The sequence below is a fragment of the Arctopsyche grandis genome, chromosome 10 (assembly GCF_051622035.1).
Source record: "Arctopsyche grandis isolate Sample6627 chromosome 10, ASM5162203v2, whole genome shotgun sequence".
Classification (NCBI taxonomy): domain Eukaryota; kingdom Metazoa; phylum Arthropoda; class Insecta; order Trichoptera; family Hydropsychidae; genus Arctopsyche; species Arctopsyche grandis.
Window position 1 is genome coordinate 1,686,347 of NC_135364.1, and position 22,148 is coordinate 1,708,494.

General features: G+C 33.4%; 3 protein-coding genes across 3 annotated transcripts in view; 2 read left to right on the forward strand and 1 right to left on the reverse strand.

The window, feature by feature from the left end:
* LOC143917913 (EGFR adapter protein-like) overlaps nucleotides 1–22,148 on the reverse strand; it is a 217,275-nt gene that overhangs the window by 182,279 nt on the left and 12,848 nt on the right. The gene's annotated exons all lie outside the window — the stretch shown is intronic.
* Nucleotides 1–22,148, forward strand: part of LOC143917917 (kelch-like protein 35) — a 225,487-nt gene that overhangs the window by 107,650 nt on the left and 95,689 nt on the right. The gene's annotated exons all lie outside the window — the stretch shown is intronic.
* Nucleotides 2,218–12,141, forward strand: LOC143917905 (kelch-like protein 12). The gene is made up of 10 exons (XM_077439529.1): nucleotides 2,218–2,460; nucleotides 2,537–2,691; nucleotides 2,769–2,971; nucleotides 4,010–4,207; nucleotides 4,301–4,471; nucleotides 4,547–4,705; nucleotides 5,075–5,226; nucleotides 5,920–6,127; nucleotides 11,001–11,175; nucleotides 11,295–12,141. Exons 1-10 carry the CDS (start codon nucleotides 2,339–2,341, stop codon nucleotides 11,426–11,428), a joined length of 1,677 nt encoding a protein of 558 aa, XP_077295655.1. The 5' UTR covers nucleotides 2,218–2,338; the 3' UTR covers nucleotides 11,429–12,141.

The following is a 22,148-nucleotide window of genomic DNA, read 5'->3' on the forward strand; positions in this document are numbered from 1 at the left end:
CGGCCCCCCCCTAATTAATATCTTAGCTAGGCTTTTCAACAAATGCATCCAGAACCAAGCTATACCAGAAGGATGGAATAACGCAACTATCATTTTAATACACAAAAAAGGCGACAAAAGCGATATCAAGAACTACCGACCCATTAGTCTACTTTCAGCGGTCTACAAGCTCTTCACGAAGGTTATTACAGAAAGGCTGAAGAATATCCTCGACGAGAACAAACCTATAGAGCAGGCAGGGTTTAGGGCAAATTTCAGCACAATGGACCACCTCCAAGTAGTTGGCGAACTAATCGAGCGCGCCAACGAATATCAACGGCCATTGTGCCTAGGTTTCGTCGATTATGAGAAAGCCTTCGATACAGTTAGTCATAATGTAGTACTTAACGCTCTAAAAACACAGGGAGTGCCGGAACCCTATGTGGGACTGTTAGCTGCAATATATAAGAATGCCACAGCTTCGGTTAAAATTTTTTCAGGTACAGATAGATTTAGCATAGGAAAAGGAGTAAGACAAGGAGATACAATCTCGCCCAAGTTATTCAATGCGGTGCTTGAGGGAGTTTTCAGGAAATTGGATTGGGATACAGCCGGAGTAAGCATCAATGGTCGCTTTTTGAGTCACCTTCGGTTCGCGGACGATATAGTTTTAGTAGCTCGTGATTCAGCTGACCTACTTATCAGACTAACACAGCTGGACAGGGAAAGTAGAAAAGTAGGATTAAAAATTAACGTAGATAAGACTAAACTAATGTTCAATAGTTATTGCATGCCTGATAGCATCCCCTTAGATGATAAACCAGTAGAAGTAGTAAATAATTATTTATATTTAGGTCAAATAATTGACATGTCTGGTAGTAAAAATGAAGAGATAAAGAGACGTATGAAATTAGGGTGGAGTGCATTTGGACGGATGAATGCTGTTTTTAAATCAAAAATGCCACTCTGCCTGAAGAAAAGGATCTTTGATCAATGCGTTTTGCCAGTGATGACGTATGGATGTGAAACTTGGACACTGAACGCCAAGATGCAAAATAAAATCCAATGCACTCAAAGAAGTATGGAACGCTGTATGCTTGGCATAACGAGGAAAGACAGGAAGCGGAACACGTGGGTGAGAAATATGACAAGGGTAGTGGACATAGTGGATAGAGTGAAGAGATTGAAATGGCAATGGGCGGGTCACGTAGCTAGGAGGATGGACGAAAGGTGGACAAAAGAAGTGCTTGAATGGTACCCGAGAGAAGGCAAAAGAGTAAAAGGAAGACCGCAAGGAAGATGGGTGAACGAAATTAGGAAAATGTGCGGAATGAGATGGATGAGTGTTGCGCAAAACAGAGACGAGTGGAAGCGTGTTGGAGAGGCCTTCATCCAGCAGTGGATGGCGAATGGCTGTAAATGATGATGATGATATATATATATATATATATATATATATATATATATATATATATATATATATATATATATATATATATATATATATATATATATATATATATATATATTTATATATATATATATATATATATATATATATATATATATATATATATATATATATATATTAGTTACTCTGATGAATTTGTAGAATATATATTAAAAAAACTTCATCTATTGTTACTACGTACATTGATAAAGTAAAAAAGTGTGAATTCAATAACTAAATGGTTCAAATATTTAAGATAGCATTATTTACTTTTATGAAGACAAAAATAACACTGTTCGACACGAAAAATGGTTCAGAGACAAGATATGACTTTTCTTATAGATCTACGCCCAGTAAACACGAATCTGGTAATAGAAAATGTTGATTGGCTCAAGATTCGGAGATATGTGAATTTTTTAAATCGCGCGATTTTTCTATATATTGGTGTGGTTCGGTCGATGTCTCAAAATCTGTCAATTTAAGGTAAGTAAGTATTATCTGTCGAGGTAAGCCAGTTAACATCAAACGTGATTACAATAAAAAGTCATTTACGTTTAAAACGACGTAAATTTTCCACTAGGTCTATTGTGGGAAGTCAAAAATTTACATTTTTCTTTCACACTAGGTAGTCAAAATTTTCTATTTACCAATTATTTTCTATTAACCGTCATTTCATTGGTTTTCACTCTCATTATTTCATTAAAGATTAATTTTCCGTTCAGATATGATACATCGTTATCATGCATACATATGTATGTATAGATTTCTAAAATAATTTGATAACGCTTCAGTTCAACTTTAATTATCGACATAGTAACGCGTATTTGGAATAATTATATAATAATTTCGTTTCGGTGCTGTAATTAGAAAATTGCACATTTTTGCTTAGATGCGATGATCTAAGCAAAAATGTGCGAATTCAATGGAGAAGTTATCAACCGACATTTCAAAAAAATTTTAATGACAATGTTTGGCATTTGTAATGAAGAAAGTGTATTGTGTGATGTCGATTTAGTAGTCGGCAAAAACAGGTTGGTACATTTCATATGTATGGTATATGAAAATAAAGTTGTACTTAATAAACACAAACGATTTGTCTTTTTCCAGATTTCCAGTTCACAAGCTGATCCTTATTACAAATAGCGATTTCTTCAAAAGTAGAATAAATGATACAAACGCTGAAATCATTTTGGAAGACAGTGACGAGATACTCGCCGAATCAGTCAAAAAGGCGATAAAATTTTTTTATCTCGGTAAAATTGGTAAGAAAATAGGTGAATGAAGTGCTTTTTAAAACATTTATATACATATGTATCTCATAGCCAAATTTAAATTTCAGACTTGCAGCTACATCTAGCTGTGAACATAATTCGATTCTCCAAAATGATAGAGGCGCGTGAACTCGAAGAATACTGTTTAGCGTACATCGAAAGAATAATAGACGAAAAAAATTTCGTTTTCATTGAAGATTTTGCCAAACAACATGAATATTTTCGATTGCTTACACAAACAAAGGTTTATATGAAGACTAATTATTTAAAGGTACGTTTTATATACAACTTAAATTAGCTTATAACAGCACAAGTCAGTCTCACTTTCACCCAGTCTCTAATTTACATATGTAGTATATGCATTTCTACCCCTTTTGTCAGGCATAAAAAGCAACACATTTTACACATACATTTTTTTATTCGCTAAAAGAACGACAGAGGAGATATACTCTCTTCAACAATGAGAAGTTTATAAAAATAACAATATATGTATTTATTTAATTTCATGAACAAAGCATCTGAATCGCACTGTTCGTGATTTTAAATTTAAAATTTCAAGTAACAACGAATATTTGTTCACAATAAAACATATCAAATAAGAGTCTATGACAAATTGGTAAAGGAGGGATTTTTTCAATCACAAAATAGTTGGAATTCCAGTGTTCCATAGAAAGTACAATCAATCCCAAAAGGTTTCTCATTTTTTTTTTGATTTTTAAATGCTTTTTATTATTACTAAATTATGTTCACAGTACATCTTATTTATATATATTTTAATAGCTACTGATCTACTGAACATTTTCTATTTTACAATTTTATTTTATTTTTGTTTGTAATCATAGTATTATATTATTCTAATGTTGATGTGCAGCACAATAGGAAAAATAGCTCACAGATCTATTTACAAATCTTATAAATGCTCATAATATATTTTATACATAATATGAATAAAAGACTCTCTAAAGTAGACGATCTAAAGCAGATTGTGTTTAGGTAATCTGCTTATCATTTGAAGATATACCATCTTATGTAAAATTTTACATAGCTTTTTCTAGTTCTTTTTGTTACTCTAGATTCTAGAGTAACTAAAAACTAGAGTCTAGAACTCATCTTAGATAGATGAGAAAGAAGGTAAGAAACATGGGTTAGAACAATCTTTTCAAAACGTTCTTACACATGTACGTCACCTCATTTAACTGATATAATGATGATGACTAACAGTTAGTATATACAGATACCACATATCGCACAAACAAGAACATAACAATGTTTTTCATAATATAATCTGCAAAACCTAATGGTATTGCAGATAATCCAAGAAGATGAATTCCTCGATATGAGCTATGAGCTCTTGAGTGAACTTTTACAGTGGGATGATTTGAATGTAACAAGAGAAGAGGAAGCGTTTCAAGGCTTGAAGAATTGGGTGCATAAAAATTACGAGTTTCGGAAAAACCATTTAGATACCCTGTTGAAATATATCAGATTGCCCCTGTTACCTGTCCAGGTATTTCTTGATAATTCAATTATAGATAATTCAAATCATCTACAAATATTTCATTTAATATTGTCTAATGTGAATAATTATGTATATTCACAGTTTATTTTTAATGAAGTGAAACCACTCTGTTGCGATTCATTGCGTTGCTGTCAAATGTTGTTGGATACAATGGAATACCATCAGAATCCTGAAAAGATATCATCGTTGAACGCTAACCCTCGAAAGTGGTGCAAACATACTATATTATTTTTAGGAGGATTTTTTTATAGAGTATATTTCATTTTACTTTTAATTTCAAAAAATTCCAATATAAAGTAACATTTATTAGTTGAATTTGAGTTTTAGATTGCAGGTAAAATTGAAATTTATAATCCTACCGATGACAAATGGTCAACATATCATGATTTGAACAATGACCTTTGTAAGTATGGGGCTGTTGTGTTGAATAACATACTGATAATCATAGGTGGCCAAAGTAAAATTGACAGTAAAACTACGAATGAGGTAACATTAATATATTTTAAGTTTTCAATTATATTCATTGCTTAGGTATTTGTGAGATCTATCACACAGATTTCACAGAAGGAATAAATTGAAATGTGTCTCTTTGGTATTAATTTATATAATCTTTTATTAAAATAGAATAACATAAGTAATTATTACGTTAGCCACTATCGACTTGGATTTCTCTCAACTATAAAAAAAAAAAAATATATATATATATGTATATATATATATATATATATATATATATATATATATATATATATATATATATATATATATATATATATATATATATATATATATATATATATATATATGTATGTACCTGTTGCTCAGATCTATTCTATTATTCATTTTATTTCACAGGTGTCTTGTTTTGATTTCCGCACGAAGGAAATATCAGAATTGCAACCGATGCATCAAAAAAGGCGATATTTTGCAGCCACCGTCATCGACGATCAAATTTTCGTCATCGGAGGACGAAATGATAAAAACGAAGTGATCAATTCCGTGGAAAGGTTTTACTTTTATTTCTTTTATTTTGACTGATAAATTTTCTCACCTACGGTATTTAACGAGCCAATCCATTATTTAATTAATAATTTTTTATTGTGTCGATTTTGATGAAAATTACTCCCTAAATCTAACTAAAAATTTCTATTGGAATGCTGCAAGTAGTAAAAAAAAATCACCAGGAGTATGGCTCAGCGTGTATGATTATTGGGTTTGATCCCGGGCTAATCTTTAATATACTGCTGGTTAGATTTGGATGTTTCTGAGTCCGAATAGATCGTTTCTTATCAGAGTTTGCCAATTTTATCTGATCATTGTTGAAACGGTTCCTTAAAATCGGCAAAAAATTATCCTACATGCTGTCACAAATCGTCTGTATTATGTCTAAAAATCCATAAATGTCTCGATGGATTAATTAATTAATTGTCAATTTCTTGTTCTTCTTGATTTATGTAATAAAAACGCTGCATTGTTTGTAATTAATTGTCCATAAAGGCATATTGGGGTCTTCTTGTCAAGCCTTCCTGGTATACATATGTATATCTATGTAAAAATAAAATAAAAATATATAAAATGGGAATACGTTACATTAATAGTAAAATTAAAATAAATAAAAAAAGATATTCTTCACAGCTGTTATTAGCATAAAACACAAATAATGATTTAGTATCAATTAATTTTTCGGTCATTCATTTCAGGTATGATTTGGTTACGAACACGTGGACTAAAATGGCTGATATGTTGACACCACGTTATAGTCATGAGATTGCAGTAATAGGGGGAGAAATTTATGCCATCGGAGGTTCGAATGGTGAGGTTATTTTCAAAACAATGGAAATATATAATACACAACAAAATGAATGGACAGCAGCCCCCGAAATGACGGAAAAAAGAGCTGATTTAGCAGTAAGAATTAATTTTTCCACGATTTATCAATACAGTTTTTAACCTTCAAATTCGTCATTTTACAAATCAAATTCGTCATTTTACAAATCAAATTCGTCATTTTACAAATCAAATTCGTCATTTTACAAATCAAATTCGCCATGTTGCAAATGTCATTTAACAATTGGATGTATTTTTTTAATATTCATTTTATTATAAATAGAGAGCTTTATAGAGAATATTATGTATGTAAATATTATATTTAATACAATATATATATAGAGAATATGAGTTCGGTCTTTCGTGTCATGCGGGGAAGACGTGCTTCTGCGTTCTTCCCGCTATTACTCGCTTAAACCCGGCTATTGCACGAAATTTAACTTAACCATCTAATCACTTATTTTACTAATTGCATCCTAGTATAATTTAAGTGTAAAAATAAACAGCAAATCGGTCGTAAAAAGCGGTTTTATATCAGTTATTTCGAAAAATTTTGTGCTAATTTTTGTGTCAAATCGGTGTCAAACGAGATACATCTCCCTACCTGAATACAAAAAAAGGGTCCTTCGCCAGTCAAGTCGGTCCCACAGAAGCAATAAATCTTCCACATAATTGCTTCCAGCCAAAAATCTTTAACGAACTTTACTTAATAGAATAATAGCAAACAGAAACGGTGTTTCCCAACTGTCTATCAGTTCTTTTTCATATTTAAATTATATTAAAGTAATTCGTGTAATTTTATATTCTTTACTAAAGTTATTATTAAAATATTAAATTGCAAACCGCACTCATATATATAAATCCGTTGTCTCCAAAGAGGCGTCTCACGATAAAGATCTGTAAAAAAGTAGTATAACAATTGCTAATCTATTATTATCATAACTAACTACTTTCACTTACAAAGTAACCCTGTTAAATGGCATGTAATAACTCATAAGTGATCCAAGTGATACCTAGGATGACTATATGTCAAAGCTGACCACAGAGAAGAGTCTATGGCGGTAAGAACTCACTCCTTGAATGGAAATCTCTCTCAAGTACCGCCTTTTTCTCAACACATCTTGGATAAATGCGAGAAAAATAATATCCAAACCTCCAACAAGGTAAGAGTGACGATGGATGATAGCTTAGCTAATAGAAACCTGTATTTAGCCACGTACAATGTAAGAACGTTATCGAGTGAAGGAAGTGTGCTTGCATTAGAGAATGAACTAGAAAGTATCAAATGGGATTTAGTAGGACTTAGCGAAGTAAGACGAAAACAGGAAAACCAAATAATCCTAAAAAGTGGTAACTGTCTCTACTGGAGAGGGCTACCAAATGGTAGAATAGGAGGAGTAGGGTTTCTTATCAATAAGAGAATAGAAAGAAATATTATAGAAATAAACGACATATCGGAACGTATATGCTATGTAGTATTAAGAATCTCGAGCAGGTACACTTGTCAAATCTTCCAAGTGTACGCCCCCACATCTAGCCACCCAGACGAGGAAATAGAAGACTTCTACGAAAAACTACAGGGCGCATACGATAATAGCCGCCACCACTTTAAAATAATCATGGGCGACTTTAACGCAAAAATAGGACAAAAGGCAAACACAGAAAGAGCAGTAGGCAATTTTGGTACCGGCCAAAGAAACGATCGCCTCATAGAATTCGCAGAACACAACAGGCTCTTCATCACTAATTCATTTTTCAGGAAAAACACCAACAATAAGTGGACTTGGGAGAGTCCTAAAGGAGACAGAAACGAGATCGATTTCATCCTAACAAATGCCCTGCACTCCGTTAAAGACGTTAGTGTTTTAAGTAAAGTAGATATAGGTAGCGATCACAGATTAGTCCGTGCCAAGATGGCCATTAATATAAATTGCGAACGTAGGAAATTAATAAAAGGATGCAGTAACTCTCCAGATTTCGCTCAACTAAGGTCTAGGAAAAAGGAATTCGAACTCGAACTTGGAAATCGATACGGGAAATTAAACCCAGAAGCAGACATCGAGGAATTGAACACTGTAATTAGTTCGGTTCTAACCTCAACAGGTAAGAAATTAGGTGGATTCAGGAAACAGATTAAATTAAGCAAAATTTCAGCGGAAACAAAAAACCTAATTAAGCATAAAAGGAATTTAGATAGGGATAATAATAAGCAAGAATACAATCTAGTAAATAAGGAAATTAAGAAGAGAATAGTCAGGGATGTCAGGGATTTTAATAGCAAGCTAATAGAAAATACCATTAAGAATAACCGTAGCCTGAAAAAGTGCAAACAGGATCTTTTCTTAGGCAAAAACCAAATGATCGCAATCAGATCAGAGAGCGGAGTAATAATTAGGAATAGAGAAGAAATCATAGACAGAGTTTACACGTTCTATGCAAAACTATACGAGAACGACAACGGCCAATTCCCCACTCTGGAATCGATACACGGCCAAAGGGTTCCTGCAGTATTGCCTAGCGAAGTAGAGGCCGCGCTAAAAACTGCAAAGAATGGTAAAACCCCAGGGGAAGATAATATTCCCATTGACTTACTAAAATGTGGCGGCCCCCCCCTAATTAATATCTTAGCTAGGCTTTTCAGCAAATGCATCCAGAACCAAGCTATACCAGAAGGATGGAATAACGCAACTATCATTTTAATACACAAAAAAGGCGACAAAAGCGATATCAAGAACTACCGACCCATTAGTCTACTTTCAGCGGTCTACAAGCTCTTCACGAAGGTTATTACAGAAAGGCTGAAGAATATCCTCGACGAGAACCAACCTATAGAGCAGGCAGGGTTTAGGGCAAATTTCAGCACAATGGACCACCTCCAAGTAGTTGGCGAACTAATCGAGCGCGCCAACGAATATCAACGGCCATTGTGCCTAGGTTTCGTCGATTATGAGAAAGCCTTCGATACAGTTAGTCATAATGCAGTACTTAACGCTCTAAAAACACAGGGAGTGCCGGAACCCTATGTGGGACTGTTAGCTGCAATATATAAGAATGCCACAGCTTCGGTTAAAATTTTTTCAGGTACAGATAGATTTAGCATAGGAAAAGGAGTAAGACAAGGAGATACAATCTCGCCCAAGTTATTCAATGCGGTGCTTGAGGGAGTTTTCAGGAAATTGGATTGGGATACAGCCGGAGTAAGCATCAATGGTCGCTTTTTGAGTCACCTTCGGTTCGCAGACGATATAGTTTTAGTAGCTCGTGATTCAGCTGACCTACTTATCAGACTAACACAGCTGGATAGGGAAAGTAGAAAAGTAGGATTAAAAATTAACGTAGATAAGACTAAACTAATGTTCAATAGTTATTGCATGCCTGATAGCATCCCCTTAGATGATAAACCAGTAGAAGTAGTAAATAGTTATTTATATTTAGGTCAAATAATTGACATGTCTGGTAGTAAAAATGAAGAGATAAAGAGACGTATGAAATTAGGGTGGAGTGCATTTGGACGGATGAATGCTGTTTTTAAATCAAAAATGCCACTCTGCCTGAAGAAAAGGATCTTTGATCAATGCGTTTTGCCAGTGATGACGTATGGATGTGAAACTTGGACACTGAACGCCAAGATGCAAAATAAAATCCAATGCACTCAAAGAAGTATGGAACGCTGTATGCTTGGCATAACGAGGAAAGACAGGAAGCGGAACACGTGGGTGAGAAATATGACAAGGGTAGTGGACATAGTGAATAGAGTGAAGAGATTGAAATGGCAATGGGCGGGTCACGTAGCTAGGAGGATGGACGACAGGTGGACAAAAGAAGTGCTTGAATGGTACCCGAGAGAAGGCAAAAGAGTAAAAGGAAGACCGCAAGGAAGATGGGTGAACGAAATTAGGAAAATGTGCGGAATGAGATGGATGAGTGTTGCGCAAAACAGAGACGAGTGGAAGCGTGTTGGAGAGGCCTTCATCCAGCAGTGGATGGCGAATGGCTCTAAATGATGATGATGATGATAGAGAATATAATATTCATAGAGAATGTTAGAGAACGCCATATTCACCTATGATGAATCCAATTGAAGAGGTTTTATCAAAATTTAAATTTTTTACTAGGAATTTGCTGGCGTATAATAAAATGAATTGTTTAATTTGATTTGCAGCATGACGAATTTGATTTGCAGCATGACGAATTTGATTTGTAAAATGACGAATTTGATTTGTAAAATGACGAATTTGATTTGTAAAACGACGAATTCGATTTGTAAAACGACAACTTTGATTTGTTAAATGACGAATTTGATTTGTTAAATGATGAATTTGAAGTTTAAAAACTGTATGTATCGACCAGTTTTAACCTCTATAATATTCTCTATAAAGTTCCCTATGTATAATAAAATGAATTGTTTAATTTGATTTGCAACATGACGAATTTGATTTGTAAAATGACGAATTGGATTTGTAAAATGACGAATTTGATTTGTAAAACGAAAAATTCGATTTGTACAACGACAAATTTGATTTGTAAAATGACGAATTTTATTTGTTAAATGATGAATTTGAAGTTTAAAAACTGTATGTATCGACCAGTTTTAACCTCTATAATATTCTCTATAAAGTTCCCTATGTATAATAAAATGAATTGTTTAATTTGATTTGCAACATGACGAATTTGATTTGTAAAATGATGAATTGGATTTGTAAAATGACGAATTTGATTTGTAAAACGACAAATTCGATTTGTAAAACGACAAATTTGATTTGTAAAATGACGAATTTGATTTGTAAAATGACGAATTTGATATGTAAAACGACGAATTCGATTTGTAAAACGACAAATTTGATTTGTAAAATGACGAATTTGATTTGTTAAATGATGAATTTGATGTTTAAAAACTGTATGTATCGACCAGTTTTAACCAGCTTTGCTGAGTGCGGTTTACGGCAAATTTCAGACTGTCGCAATCAGAGAATACATTTACGCTATTGGAGGTCATAATGGACCAGCGTATCTGAAATCAGTAGAGCGATTTAACACCAATTCTAAAACTTGGACACCTTCAGCCAGTCTTCCTGAACGAGACTGGGGCCACAAGGCGATTGTTTTCGGGGAGAAAATATTTTACATCGGTAATTTAAATGAAATACCAATTTATTTTATTCACTAAACACCGTGTTCTGAAAAGTGGTTGGTTTTATAAACACGAATCATTCTAAATATTTATTCAAGTGCCTTGTAATAATTTCAGGAGGTGCTCGTACGAAATCAGTTCTGGAGTACGATCCAGCCACAGACAAATGGACTGATCTTACATCAATTTCGAAAGGGCGAAGGATTTACAATTTACTACTAGCACCTAGAAATCTATTGAATTGTGAATAAATTGTTTTTCTAAATATTTTATTGTTAGATTATTTGTGTACATAAGTACAAACAATTTTTCAAACAGAACATAACATAATATTTCTATTATATATTCTTTATCCAATTATATTATATCACTTTATGTTTAATTATGCATTGTCCTATTTAGTTTTTATTCTTTTCTTTTTCATTTGTATGTACTATATATATATATATATTATGTATTTTGTTATATGTACATATGTACTATTTATTTTATGAATTTCTACATCTGAGTCCTGTTGATTTTTCAATAAATAAATAAGAGTATATAGAATACAATAGAATACTAATAGAGACATCAATGGAAAATCAATATTTTTTTTTAAATACAATATGTATGTATGTAGATAGCATTTATAATATTCAACAAATTTGATATGCCAAAAATTCCAAATTGTGAGAAACTGTGGGAGAAGATACCAATTTATTGGATCCGTTACAACAACCAAGCTAGAAAAATCGCAAAATTCTAAGAGGAGACGGTCTATCTGTGCATTTATTTGGGCAGCAGCTTATTTGGGCGGGACTTGAACTCACAACTTCTCTACTATAGCTCAGTGCCCTTACTTCGCGCCCATTTTAAAAATCTAAATATAATCGACATAATTTAATCTTCAAAACCACTTTTAATTTAAAATTTAATACAAATCTTTGTACCATATTGTTGAAATATAAATCTTTAAAAACTCATATTATTTTATTATACAAATGTGCAGAATATATGTACTCGTATATGTATGTTACACTCGAAGTGTATTTTCAGTTGTAATATATTGCAACTAGCGTTTTAGGTCATTCATAATCAAATACAATTCAACTAGTAAATTACGTATATCTCTACAAGCGCAAATACATTTTCAACAATATGCGCCAGTTGTAATATAACAATTGAGTTTTGACAGCTCTGATGCTTTTACAAATGTTTTAGTATTCAATAATGCGTTAATATTTGCTAGGTATCATATATGTATATATAATATTGCTTTTCCGTATGTGTGTCTATTTCTCTATTATTACATACATACACATGTAAATCGGAACAATACCTGACATCTATGGTCAGATATCACAAACATCGTATAAATACGATTAATAACATTTTTCATGTAACAATACGAATTTTTACATTCGATAAACACCCACTGAGACATCTATGGTGAGAAATCTGGCGAAACCTGAGATATAACAATAACTCAAGGTTTGCAACAGAAAATTGGGAAGGTAAAGCCAATTTTACAGGAACCGTTTCAATGAAAAATAGGCAAATTCTGATAAGAAACGATCGACCTCGGCAAACCAACGTCTGGCCAACAACGAGACTCTTAGTGGGAATGGAACCCGTGACATCAAGCACTAAATAATTCAATACTCACCACTAGACCACGCTGCTGCTTAAGTATTATGTAATATGTAATATATTATATATCGCCAGCAGCATAGCTCGATCTTTAACCTTCTGTTTAGCGTCGAGAGGCGCCGGGTTCGATCCCATGAGCTGACTTCGATTTAAAAGTATTTTTCTGAGTATATCTGTAGTGCTGCTGGTCAGACCTGGATTTGTGACTCCAGATCGATCGTTTCCTATCAGAGTTTGCTAATATCCACTGATTTCATTTTAGAAACGGTTCCCGGTAAAATTGGCTAAATATCCTTCCTATCTACTATATAACCACTATTTGATATTGATGTACAATACAATTCATAGATGTCTCGTTAATTTGCGAATTTTTCAGTGTCTCGTAATTAAGCGACTTGCATAATAAAAAATGCTGAAATGTTTGTAATTGGCCAGGAAGGAGCATTGGGATCACCTGTATAGCCTTCCTGGTATATATGTAAAAAATAAATAAATATAATTCCTCAAGTCTTAATCTGTTTAGCGCATTCGCCGCTTTGCAGCAATCTGTTAGGCGAGTGTGCATGATTAATTGAAATAAAATAAAAATAAAATATTCCAATTAGTTGAAATATATTATATAACTGGAGGAAACACTTCAACTATAGCATATGCACCAAAAAAAACATATTTGAACGGATTGATCCGGTTATGTACAAATAAGATTGTCGCGAACGGTTGAGCACAAACGGGTCAATTTCAACGACGAATAGTCCACGACAAAACGTCCCGTATGTACCTACATTTTATCTTCAATCTTGACGGATGCGTTTGCCTTTTAGCTTCCCTCCTCGTTTTATTTTGGCCGCCGTCAAAACGTCTTCACAAATCCCGGCCAGAATGTCGGTGTACGAGATTGAATTACGCGAATAACAGATACAATCTAATTTGGTCTATTGCCATTAGGAGAGCGGATATTTCCCCTATTCCCTTTTATCGCACGATACCTATGTATGTATGTACGTATGCACAATATATACGAGAGTGTGCCTTTTTTTTCGCTATTCCATCGAAAACAGTGTCGAATTTTCTCTTTGACGAACGATCCGGGAACTTTTCATTACGATAGACTGCAAGAGCCCTCGCACGGAACAGCGGTTGCATTCTCCGATCGTCTGTCTGTCCGTACTATAAAACTTGATTAAAAATACTAAAAACAGAACAACGGATGTTCCCTTTCTCTTGTCTCTATTGTCGGTCGGGGGAAAAAAAGACGGTGGTATTCCGTTTTACTTCACTTGTTGTAGGCAATCTGATGTTTGGAAAGTCATGGCTTTCAAAAGCCTCCCCTTCATTTCCTCCTCCCCCCACGCTTCTACCATTTTAAGACCAGACGACGTTTCAATTGTGCTCTTTTGACTGTTTACTCTCCGAATGAACCCTCCTCTGCTTTCAAAGCTCGTCAACCACTCTGTTGTTCTATAGAGAATTCCATCGATTATAAAAAGTCACATTGAGACGTAAAATTACGTACATATGTAATTCACATAAAATATTCTCATGATATTTTCATCGGAACTATTTCCGTTTCAAATTTGTATTATCTGATATATAATTTAGAAAGAGACTTTGCATATGTATATGTAACCTTGGTTGGTTGGTTCATAGACAACACATTCGATTTATTTTTTTTCGATTCATAGGCGCCGATTCGATTCTTTCCCCGGGGGCGCGGGTGCCGCATTCTGGTATACATATAATTTCGAAATAGACGTTATATGTATATATATATATATATATATATATATATATATATATACATATAATTCTGGTATACATATAATTTCGAAATAGACGTTATATGTATATATATATATATATATATATATATATATATATATATATATATATATATATATATATACATATAATTCTGGTATACATATAATTTCGAAATAGACGTTATATGTATATATATATATATATATATATATATATATATATATATATATATATATATATATATATATTAAAACTATTCAAATAAATTTAATAAAATGTTTACTATTAGATTAGTCGTGTTTAAGTGGCTTATATTAGCTCTGCCGCATTCAGGCGCCCAAAATTTGAGTTTAAAATCGAAGTTAAAAAGTTAAGTTAAGTTCAAAATTTAAAATCGCAGGGTTTTTTATGTTTCACATTTATATTATAAGCATATACATCTATCTTCTTATCTTCTTTTACATAATACATAATTTAGAAAGAAACTATTGTTGGTTTGGAGGAAAATAAATGAATATTCAAATAAAACTATTCAAATAAATTTAATAAAATTTTTACTATTAAATTAGTCATGTTTAAGCGGTTTATATTACAAATACCGAGCGAAGCCGGGTAAAAACACTAGTATTTTATATTTAATTTCAATCGAACATGTACCCTCGCCTTTACAGATTGCTCCAAAGCGACGAGTGTGCTAATACAGATACAATACAATAATACAATTAATACAAGCATTTTTATACAATGAGAATTCATACAATCATCCATAGTGACATCTATAGAGAATATTTTGCAGCATTTTATATAATGTAAATTGGTGAATCTCAAGACGCTGAATAACTTTAGATTTGAAAGAAATACCAATTTACAGGAACCGTTTCAATAAAAATCAGAAAAATTGACAAACTCTGAAAGGAAACGATCCACCTGGAGTCACAAACCAAGGTTTGGCCAACAGCTACTAGTTGGAATCGAACCGTGACCACTCCGATCGAAAGCATAATATGCTAAGCACTAGTCCACTCTGTATGTTTTGTTCAGCGTATACATTTTAATGATAGAAACCAATATATGTATTAAGATCCGTTTATATTATCCAATATTGTACGTCACAGCAGTGCACGGAAAAAACTACTTCTATTCATACTATACGGTAGCGCACGTTCTTACAAGTTATGACCGATTGCAAGGCAAAATTGACATACATATATGTACATTACAGAGCGTGATGATACGCCGAAATATAGCTTGCATCGTATCGTCGAGTCAATATTTACTACTGTGACATATTTCCACAATGACTATTTTGCTGTTTACATGCAGTTGCTAGATTGAGCTGTACTAGCATAAACGAACCTTTAGAACTACATACATATAATATATATTGATAGTGTGGACAGTTTGGGTTTTTTTTAAATATAATATATCTAATATATAATATCGAAAGATACGTTGTATGTATGTATGTATATAAGTTTTGGTTCGTAGAAACAGTGACGATAAATTTAATAAAAAAACAAATGAATATCTAAATAAAATAAAACTATTCAAATTATTTTAATAAAATGTTTACTATTTGATTATCCATGTTTAAGCCAAATACCGAGCGAAGCCGGGTAAAACCACTTGTTATAAATAAAGAAATTCAACTTACAATTTGAGCACGATCGTTTTAATTATTGAATGAAAATGTGTATTGAAATTAAAATAATGCTAGTGACATCTATGAAAAGTTTTCAAAAGCGCACGCATAATTTGTCTTTGGGCAGGAAAATGTTTTTCCGATCGGTTTGCATCCTCGGTGCTCGTAATTTTTCTTTTCGGCTACAGATGAATTTCGGAAAAAATTTAACAATACCCAAATTTACCCACAAATACAATGCAAAAATTGAACAACTTTCTTACAACGTTGCGCTAAGTTAAGAAGTTTAATTACAACATCAGGTGAGGTTGAGTCGAAAAATACATATGAAATAAATAATCTGTAGTTTATTAATTTTAAGAAACGGCAATTCATTACCCAATAAAAATTGAATGGTGGCACAAATATTGGGAAACGCATACAATTTTTTGATCATTCAACACCACCATTGAAAATAATCACCCTTTCATTTTATGAACTTTTTAATATACAACAATGCTTTGGTAGCATTTGACTGTCATTTCAGCAATTTTTTCTTCCTGCATACACACTATTTTCAAACCCCATTCAACCGAATGCAATATGAAAGGTAATAATACTAGCACCAACATATATAGGTAAATACATATGTACATATAACCGTCACACTCGCTTTCCATTTTAAACTCTCTCGATTCCATATTCGAGAATCTCGTCCGATCCTCTTTCACCCCATCGTATTATTAGATATACATATATATACATCACGATGTACCCTTATCGGGGTTTAATTCCCGTCTGTAAGAATCGGCGACGAAGCTTTCAATGGGACCGAACGGGAAATTGGCCGAGAGTGATATTCGAACCAGACATCTCCTCCCCTATTTTTCGAAAGGGTAATGTTACTCTCGAGGATTTAATTGTGACAGATTTTTCCAATTGGAAATGACCGCATATTCCAAAATCACTATTTTTTATTATTGAAAATTGATGGATATATCTATATCAAAAAAGCTCACATTCAACTTTTAATACGCAGTTTTGACGTAAAGCCTCTTAATATTATTAAAATATACTTACATACATATGTAAATGTAGAAATGCCTTGCGGGTTAAAGATCTGAATTACTTCAGAATACCAAATTTGTATTAAAAGTTGAAAATAAAACTACATGAAATGAATTACAAATAAAACATCATGCGAATGTCTCTGCCGTAAAAAAATGGAAAAATTTCATAGAAAATAATCATAAAAAAATTGAGAAGTAACGTTGTACATAGTTAATTCTCATTTTTGGCATATCAAATTATTGCCGAGTCCTTAGGGATTGTTCCCGAGCCAATTTATTATTCTCGACTGTCGCCAAGTGTGTGTGGATTTGAGCATAAACAATTCAACGGAAATCGGATTGATCGGAAAGTCGGAAACTGGCGACGATAAGTGGACATCTTCCATATTCGATTTAAGGAAAAAGATAAAAAAACAGGGGTGGGATAAAAGGGGGTGGGTTTTTTTATACCCACTCTCCGGGGAGGACACTGAAAGGTGTTCAAAAAACAAGCAAAGGTAAAACTAGTTCCGAGTGTCGAGCATAAATTTTCATACCCTTTTTAGCCTCAACATTTCATACGTATAAGAATGTGTTCATGTATAATTTATTGTTTTCGTATATTCTTGATAATATTTTATGCATTAATTTGATTTATGTTATGTTAATCGCTTTATAGATAACTCCGAAACATTTTTCGTGTTTTAATTATTTCAATTTATTTTCATATTGGGTCTAAAAAATCCCACATACATATGTAATTACTTAAATTATCCCAACTCGGTGGTTCTGAAATTTTAGCAGCTAAGAACCAATTTTCTTAATTTAAAATTTTCCAAAAGAAATTTACGCGACTTTTCCAGATATTCCTTCCCATCTTATTTTATTGACATTAAAAACATAATATAGTGCTTTGATTGTACTGTTATTATAATTCAGTTGCAATTGTTTCTAAAATAACTAAAATTCACCGCACATGAATTGATTTCACTGATTTTAATATCAATATTTAATCAATATAAGTCATTTCAAAAACGATTTTGTGATATATTTACTTTTTTAATTGATTTTCATGCTGAATGGATTGTTGCTCACAAGAAGTTTGGACACACGAGTATTACCCACAGTTTTTCAAGTTTTTTTTTTTAATAATATTATATTTCTCTAGGGAAAAATTATGTGTAAGTAAAAATTACTTGTTTATAAATAATACTCATGTGAGCGATATATGTATGTACATATGAGGAATAATGATAGAACCGATTTTAGCATATCATTTAGAGTGCACTACAGGCGAATTTTTGTCTAAGAACTCATTTATTTATATAAATATTAAACATATATATTTACGTAATTTTTGGGAACTCTTTGTATGCCAAAAAAATTCAAAAATATGAAAGGCAATAAGAAAATATATGGGTATATATATTATACATATATGGGTACATATATTATACATATATAGATTTATTATTTATGCTGTATCTATTAACCAATACAATAAACTCTATTTTTATTTCTTATACGAGAAATAATCTCCGTATTAATAAATAAAAAAAATCGAAAGCAAGCTGAAAAGAGGCTCATAAAAATGAGTATCTTGTGACAGCAAATATTGCTTCATATAAAGTATTTATTTAAAGCTTGGACCATTGTGGCATTGCAGGAGTTTCTAATGCACCACAGTGGTCGAAAATATAACAGAGAAGAAATAAAAAATATAAGTATCATAGAGAAATAATATAAATATCTATTTTAAAAAAATAGCAGCAGAAGTTCAAATAACAATAGAAGTAGTCAGAAAACATATAATAATAGTTAAATATAAGGATAATAATTGGAAATTGGTCTTGCATCAACAGTCAATATATGTACCTATGTATATGTACAAGAACCAGCGGTGAACATCCCCATGAGGACTAAATAGAAGAGAGAAGATCGAAATTTACTCATAAATCACATCCAATTATGAAAATAATGATGAGCGCAGACTAAAAGACAAATAAGCTAAAATAATCTCTGATAATCAACACTCACTGAGGTGGAAAATAGCACAACCAGGCAGCAATTAATTAATAAATAAGAAGTTAAATTACTCTTGGAACATGAGCCACCTGATAAAGAACTGTGGGGGCAGAAGGTACAACTATTAAATGATGATGTCTATCACGCACATCATTTTTAGGGACATTTAGGTTAAGTCCCGACTATTTTACCTCCAAATATTAATACTTCCTATCAGACACAACATATTGGATTTATACACACATGATCCATCCTAAAGGAGATTCCTACGGCAAGCATCAGTTTAAAAGATTCAACACAAATGCCTCACTTAATATGAATTTTGCGTGTGATCCCTCGCAATTAATTCGTACGACCGCCGATTGTGCATAAATTAGTGACGATATTGGTAATATTAATTTGGCAAATACAGACAGGTGCGGACAACCCTCGTTTGGGTGATACAACCTTTACCGAATACAAAAGACGCATAATTGAAAATTAAACCGCAAATCCCCGAGTCCTTGTAAATAAATGGGACGATTTCGTACAAAGAACACGTCGAAAGCTCCCTCTATCTGCGCGCTAAATATTCATTCATATTTATTTTAAAACCGTCTTGTCTATGTGTGTATATATAATGTATTGCGATGAAATTGCGAACGAGCGAAGCAAGAAATTTCACTAAAGATTAGGTCAATTTTGGAGTATGGGGAGTTAACGAGCGCCATTCACAAGTCGAGCACCCAACTAACGCTACTTATATCGCTCGACTAATTATGAAAACTTGCCGGAGACTTCACAAATTATGACTGGGTGGGTGGAAGGGGTGACTTTAACCGTGGATGAATATGCCGACGATGTTAACAAGTCGGTGGAAACTTTCACGATGAAAAGTGTTGCCAGTTTAGTTGCACGACGAGAATCGTGTGCAAAAACGACGTGTCGTCGCTGCGAAAACCCAACTCGAAGTGTCTCATTACGCGGGTTTTGTCAAAGCCTCAAAATGAAAACGCTCCTGAACGATGTCAAACTAATATGATATGGTGATAGGTACAACAAAGTACAAATACTTTGTTGTACAAGCCGGGTTTGTACAACAAAGTACCATTTCCCAATAAGTTGCCCTAAAACTCATATGTATCGCTTTAGAAGACCAGAAATGAGGCAATTTGTCGAGTGACAAATTGCTCAAATTGCACGCTACCATAATCATCGCAGCAGGTGATGATATACAAAAGATTTACCAAGCATATGATCGTCCGACTTTGTTACTAAGAATCTTTTGTCGGGCAAGGATTCTTTCGTCAAATTACATTGACAAAAAACGATGCGTTTAAAGGCGTTTAAAGACACTTTCTAGCACTGAAAAGGCAATTTTAGTATGCCCATCTCTCCAAGGAATCAAGATCTTTCAGGTATTGACAATCTGGAATCGCTATAACAGTTCTGAAGACTTTTAAGTCAATTGTATATAGAAAAAATTGTGAATGATTTAAAAAGAAGATAAAATAATATTAATGGGGAGGTAAAATATATGAGGGCCAAGGTTTGAGCCTTGCGGGACTCCATAACTAGTTGCATAACGCTAACAAGAAAAATGATCACAGCCAACGCATTGCCGGTGGGAATGCAGGTAGCTAGTAAATAATTTGATAGTCAGTAAACCCAAAATTACTTTAGTGCTTTGGTTAGAGGATACCGTGTTTGACTTCATCGAAGGCTATCTAAATGTCAGTATACATCACATCGACCTGAGCAACAGCATCAAAATTAGCTACAAAATTAGTAAAATAAAGTAAATTCCCGAATGGCTGTACATACATATAATACTGTTACGTATACTAAAAAGAGCCGCCGAGAAATCGCGATCGGATTAGGCCGGGTAGCGTCCTGAGAGACCGTGTGACCGGTGTAAGTGGTTTTAAGGATTAGCGACAGGCTAAGTGCATGTAGGCTAAACAATGGCGACCTAGTTGGCTGGTATTGGTCCTTTCTCAGAATTGACCTGTACCGTGGGAGCGAATGTCGTGGGAAGACATCCGTACGTGACCATAACAATAGGTAAACAGATTAGACGTCGAAGATGTCCTGAGAGATCTATCCCTTATAAGGCGATACTTAGGCGATATCATGTCATTTTGGACTGAGCACTGCCAGTGCGTGTATCTCCTTAATCATCAATAAATGCTGTGAGACGACTGTTGGCCTTTTACTTGGATCGTCCACCCACCCCTACGCAACAATACTATTTTCAACAAAAGACACTTTTAAGTTGATGATCTTTAACAAATTGTGTTTAGTTAATCTATTTCAATTTGTTAGAAATATCTATGAGTAAGAGAATGTTATTTTGAACCCGAACAATTCAAATACCCAGTTGGAAGAGACTTATGAAAACCCTACATAAGAGTGAATACCATTTTTTACATGGTTTTAAGTATGTATGGTACATGAAAAAATAGTAATAAATATTAAGATAATAATATCACAACGTTATAATGTAGAAAACGAAACAACACTCGAGCCCGTAATAAAGTTACCGACCGAGGCGACGCATAAGGCAAATTTCCTTTTTATTTACATACGACAAAACGTCCTCGGGTCGACAGGATTTAGGTTTAAGGTTCCGAAAGCGTGTTTTCCGCCGGTTTCTTTTATTTTTTGCCATCTCTCGGGGAGGACGCATAAATTGGACGAGCGGCAGGAGTGGGTGGGGTTAGGTTAGGTTAGGTCGCTTAAAATGCAAGTGGCGCTCGCTTATTTGGCGAACGGATCTCGAAATAAACTGTTTAGCACCTGTAATCCACTTTTCGAGCCCCGAAAGTGTGTCAGTGAATTCGCTAAATCACGATATATCCCCGAAACCTTTTTTTTTGCCCTCGTTCCTAGCGACGACGAATT

Coding starts and splice junctions, on each gene's coding strand:
- LOC143917905 (XM_077439529.1), top strand. CDS start 2,339: ATGTGCGAATTCAATGGAGAAGTTATCAACCGACATTTCAAAAAAATT. Junction 2,461..2,536: donor TTAGTAGTCGGCAAAAACAG/GTTGGTACATTT, acceptor GTCTTTTTCCAG/ATTTCCAGTTCACAAGCTGA. Junction 4,208..4,300: donor TGCCCCTGTTACCTGTCCAG/GTATTTCTTGAT, acceptor GTATATTCACAG/TTTATTTTTAATGAAGTGAA.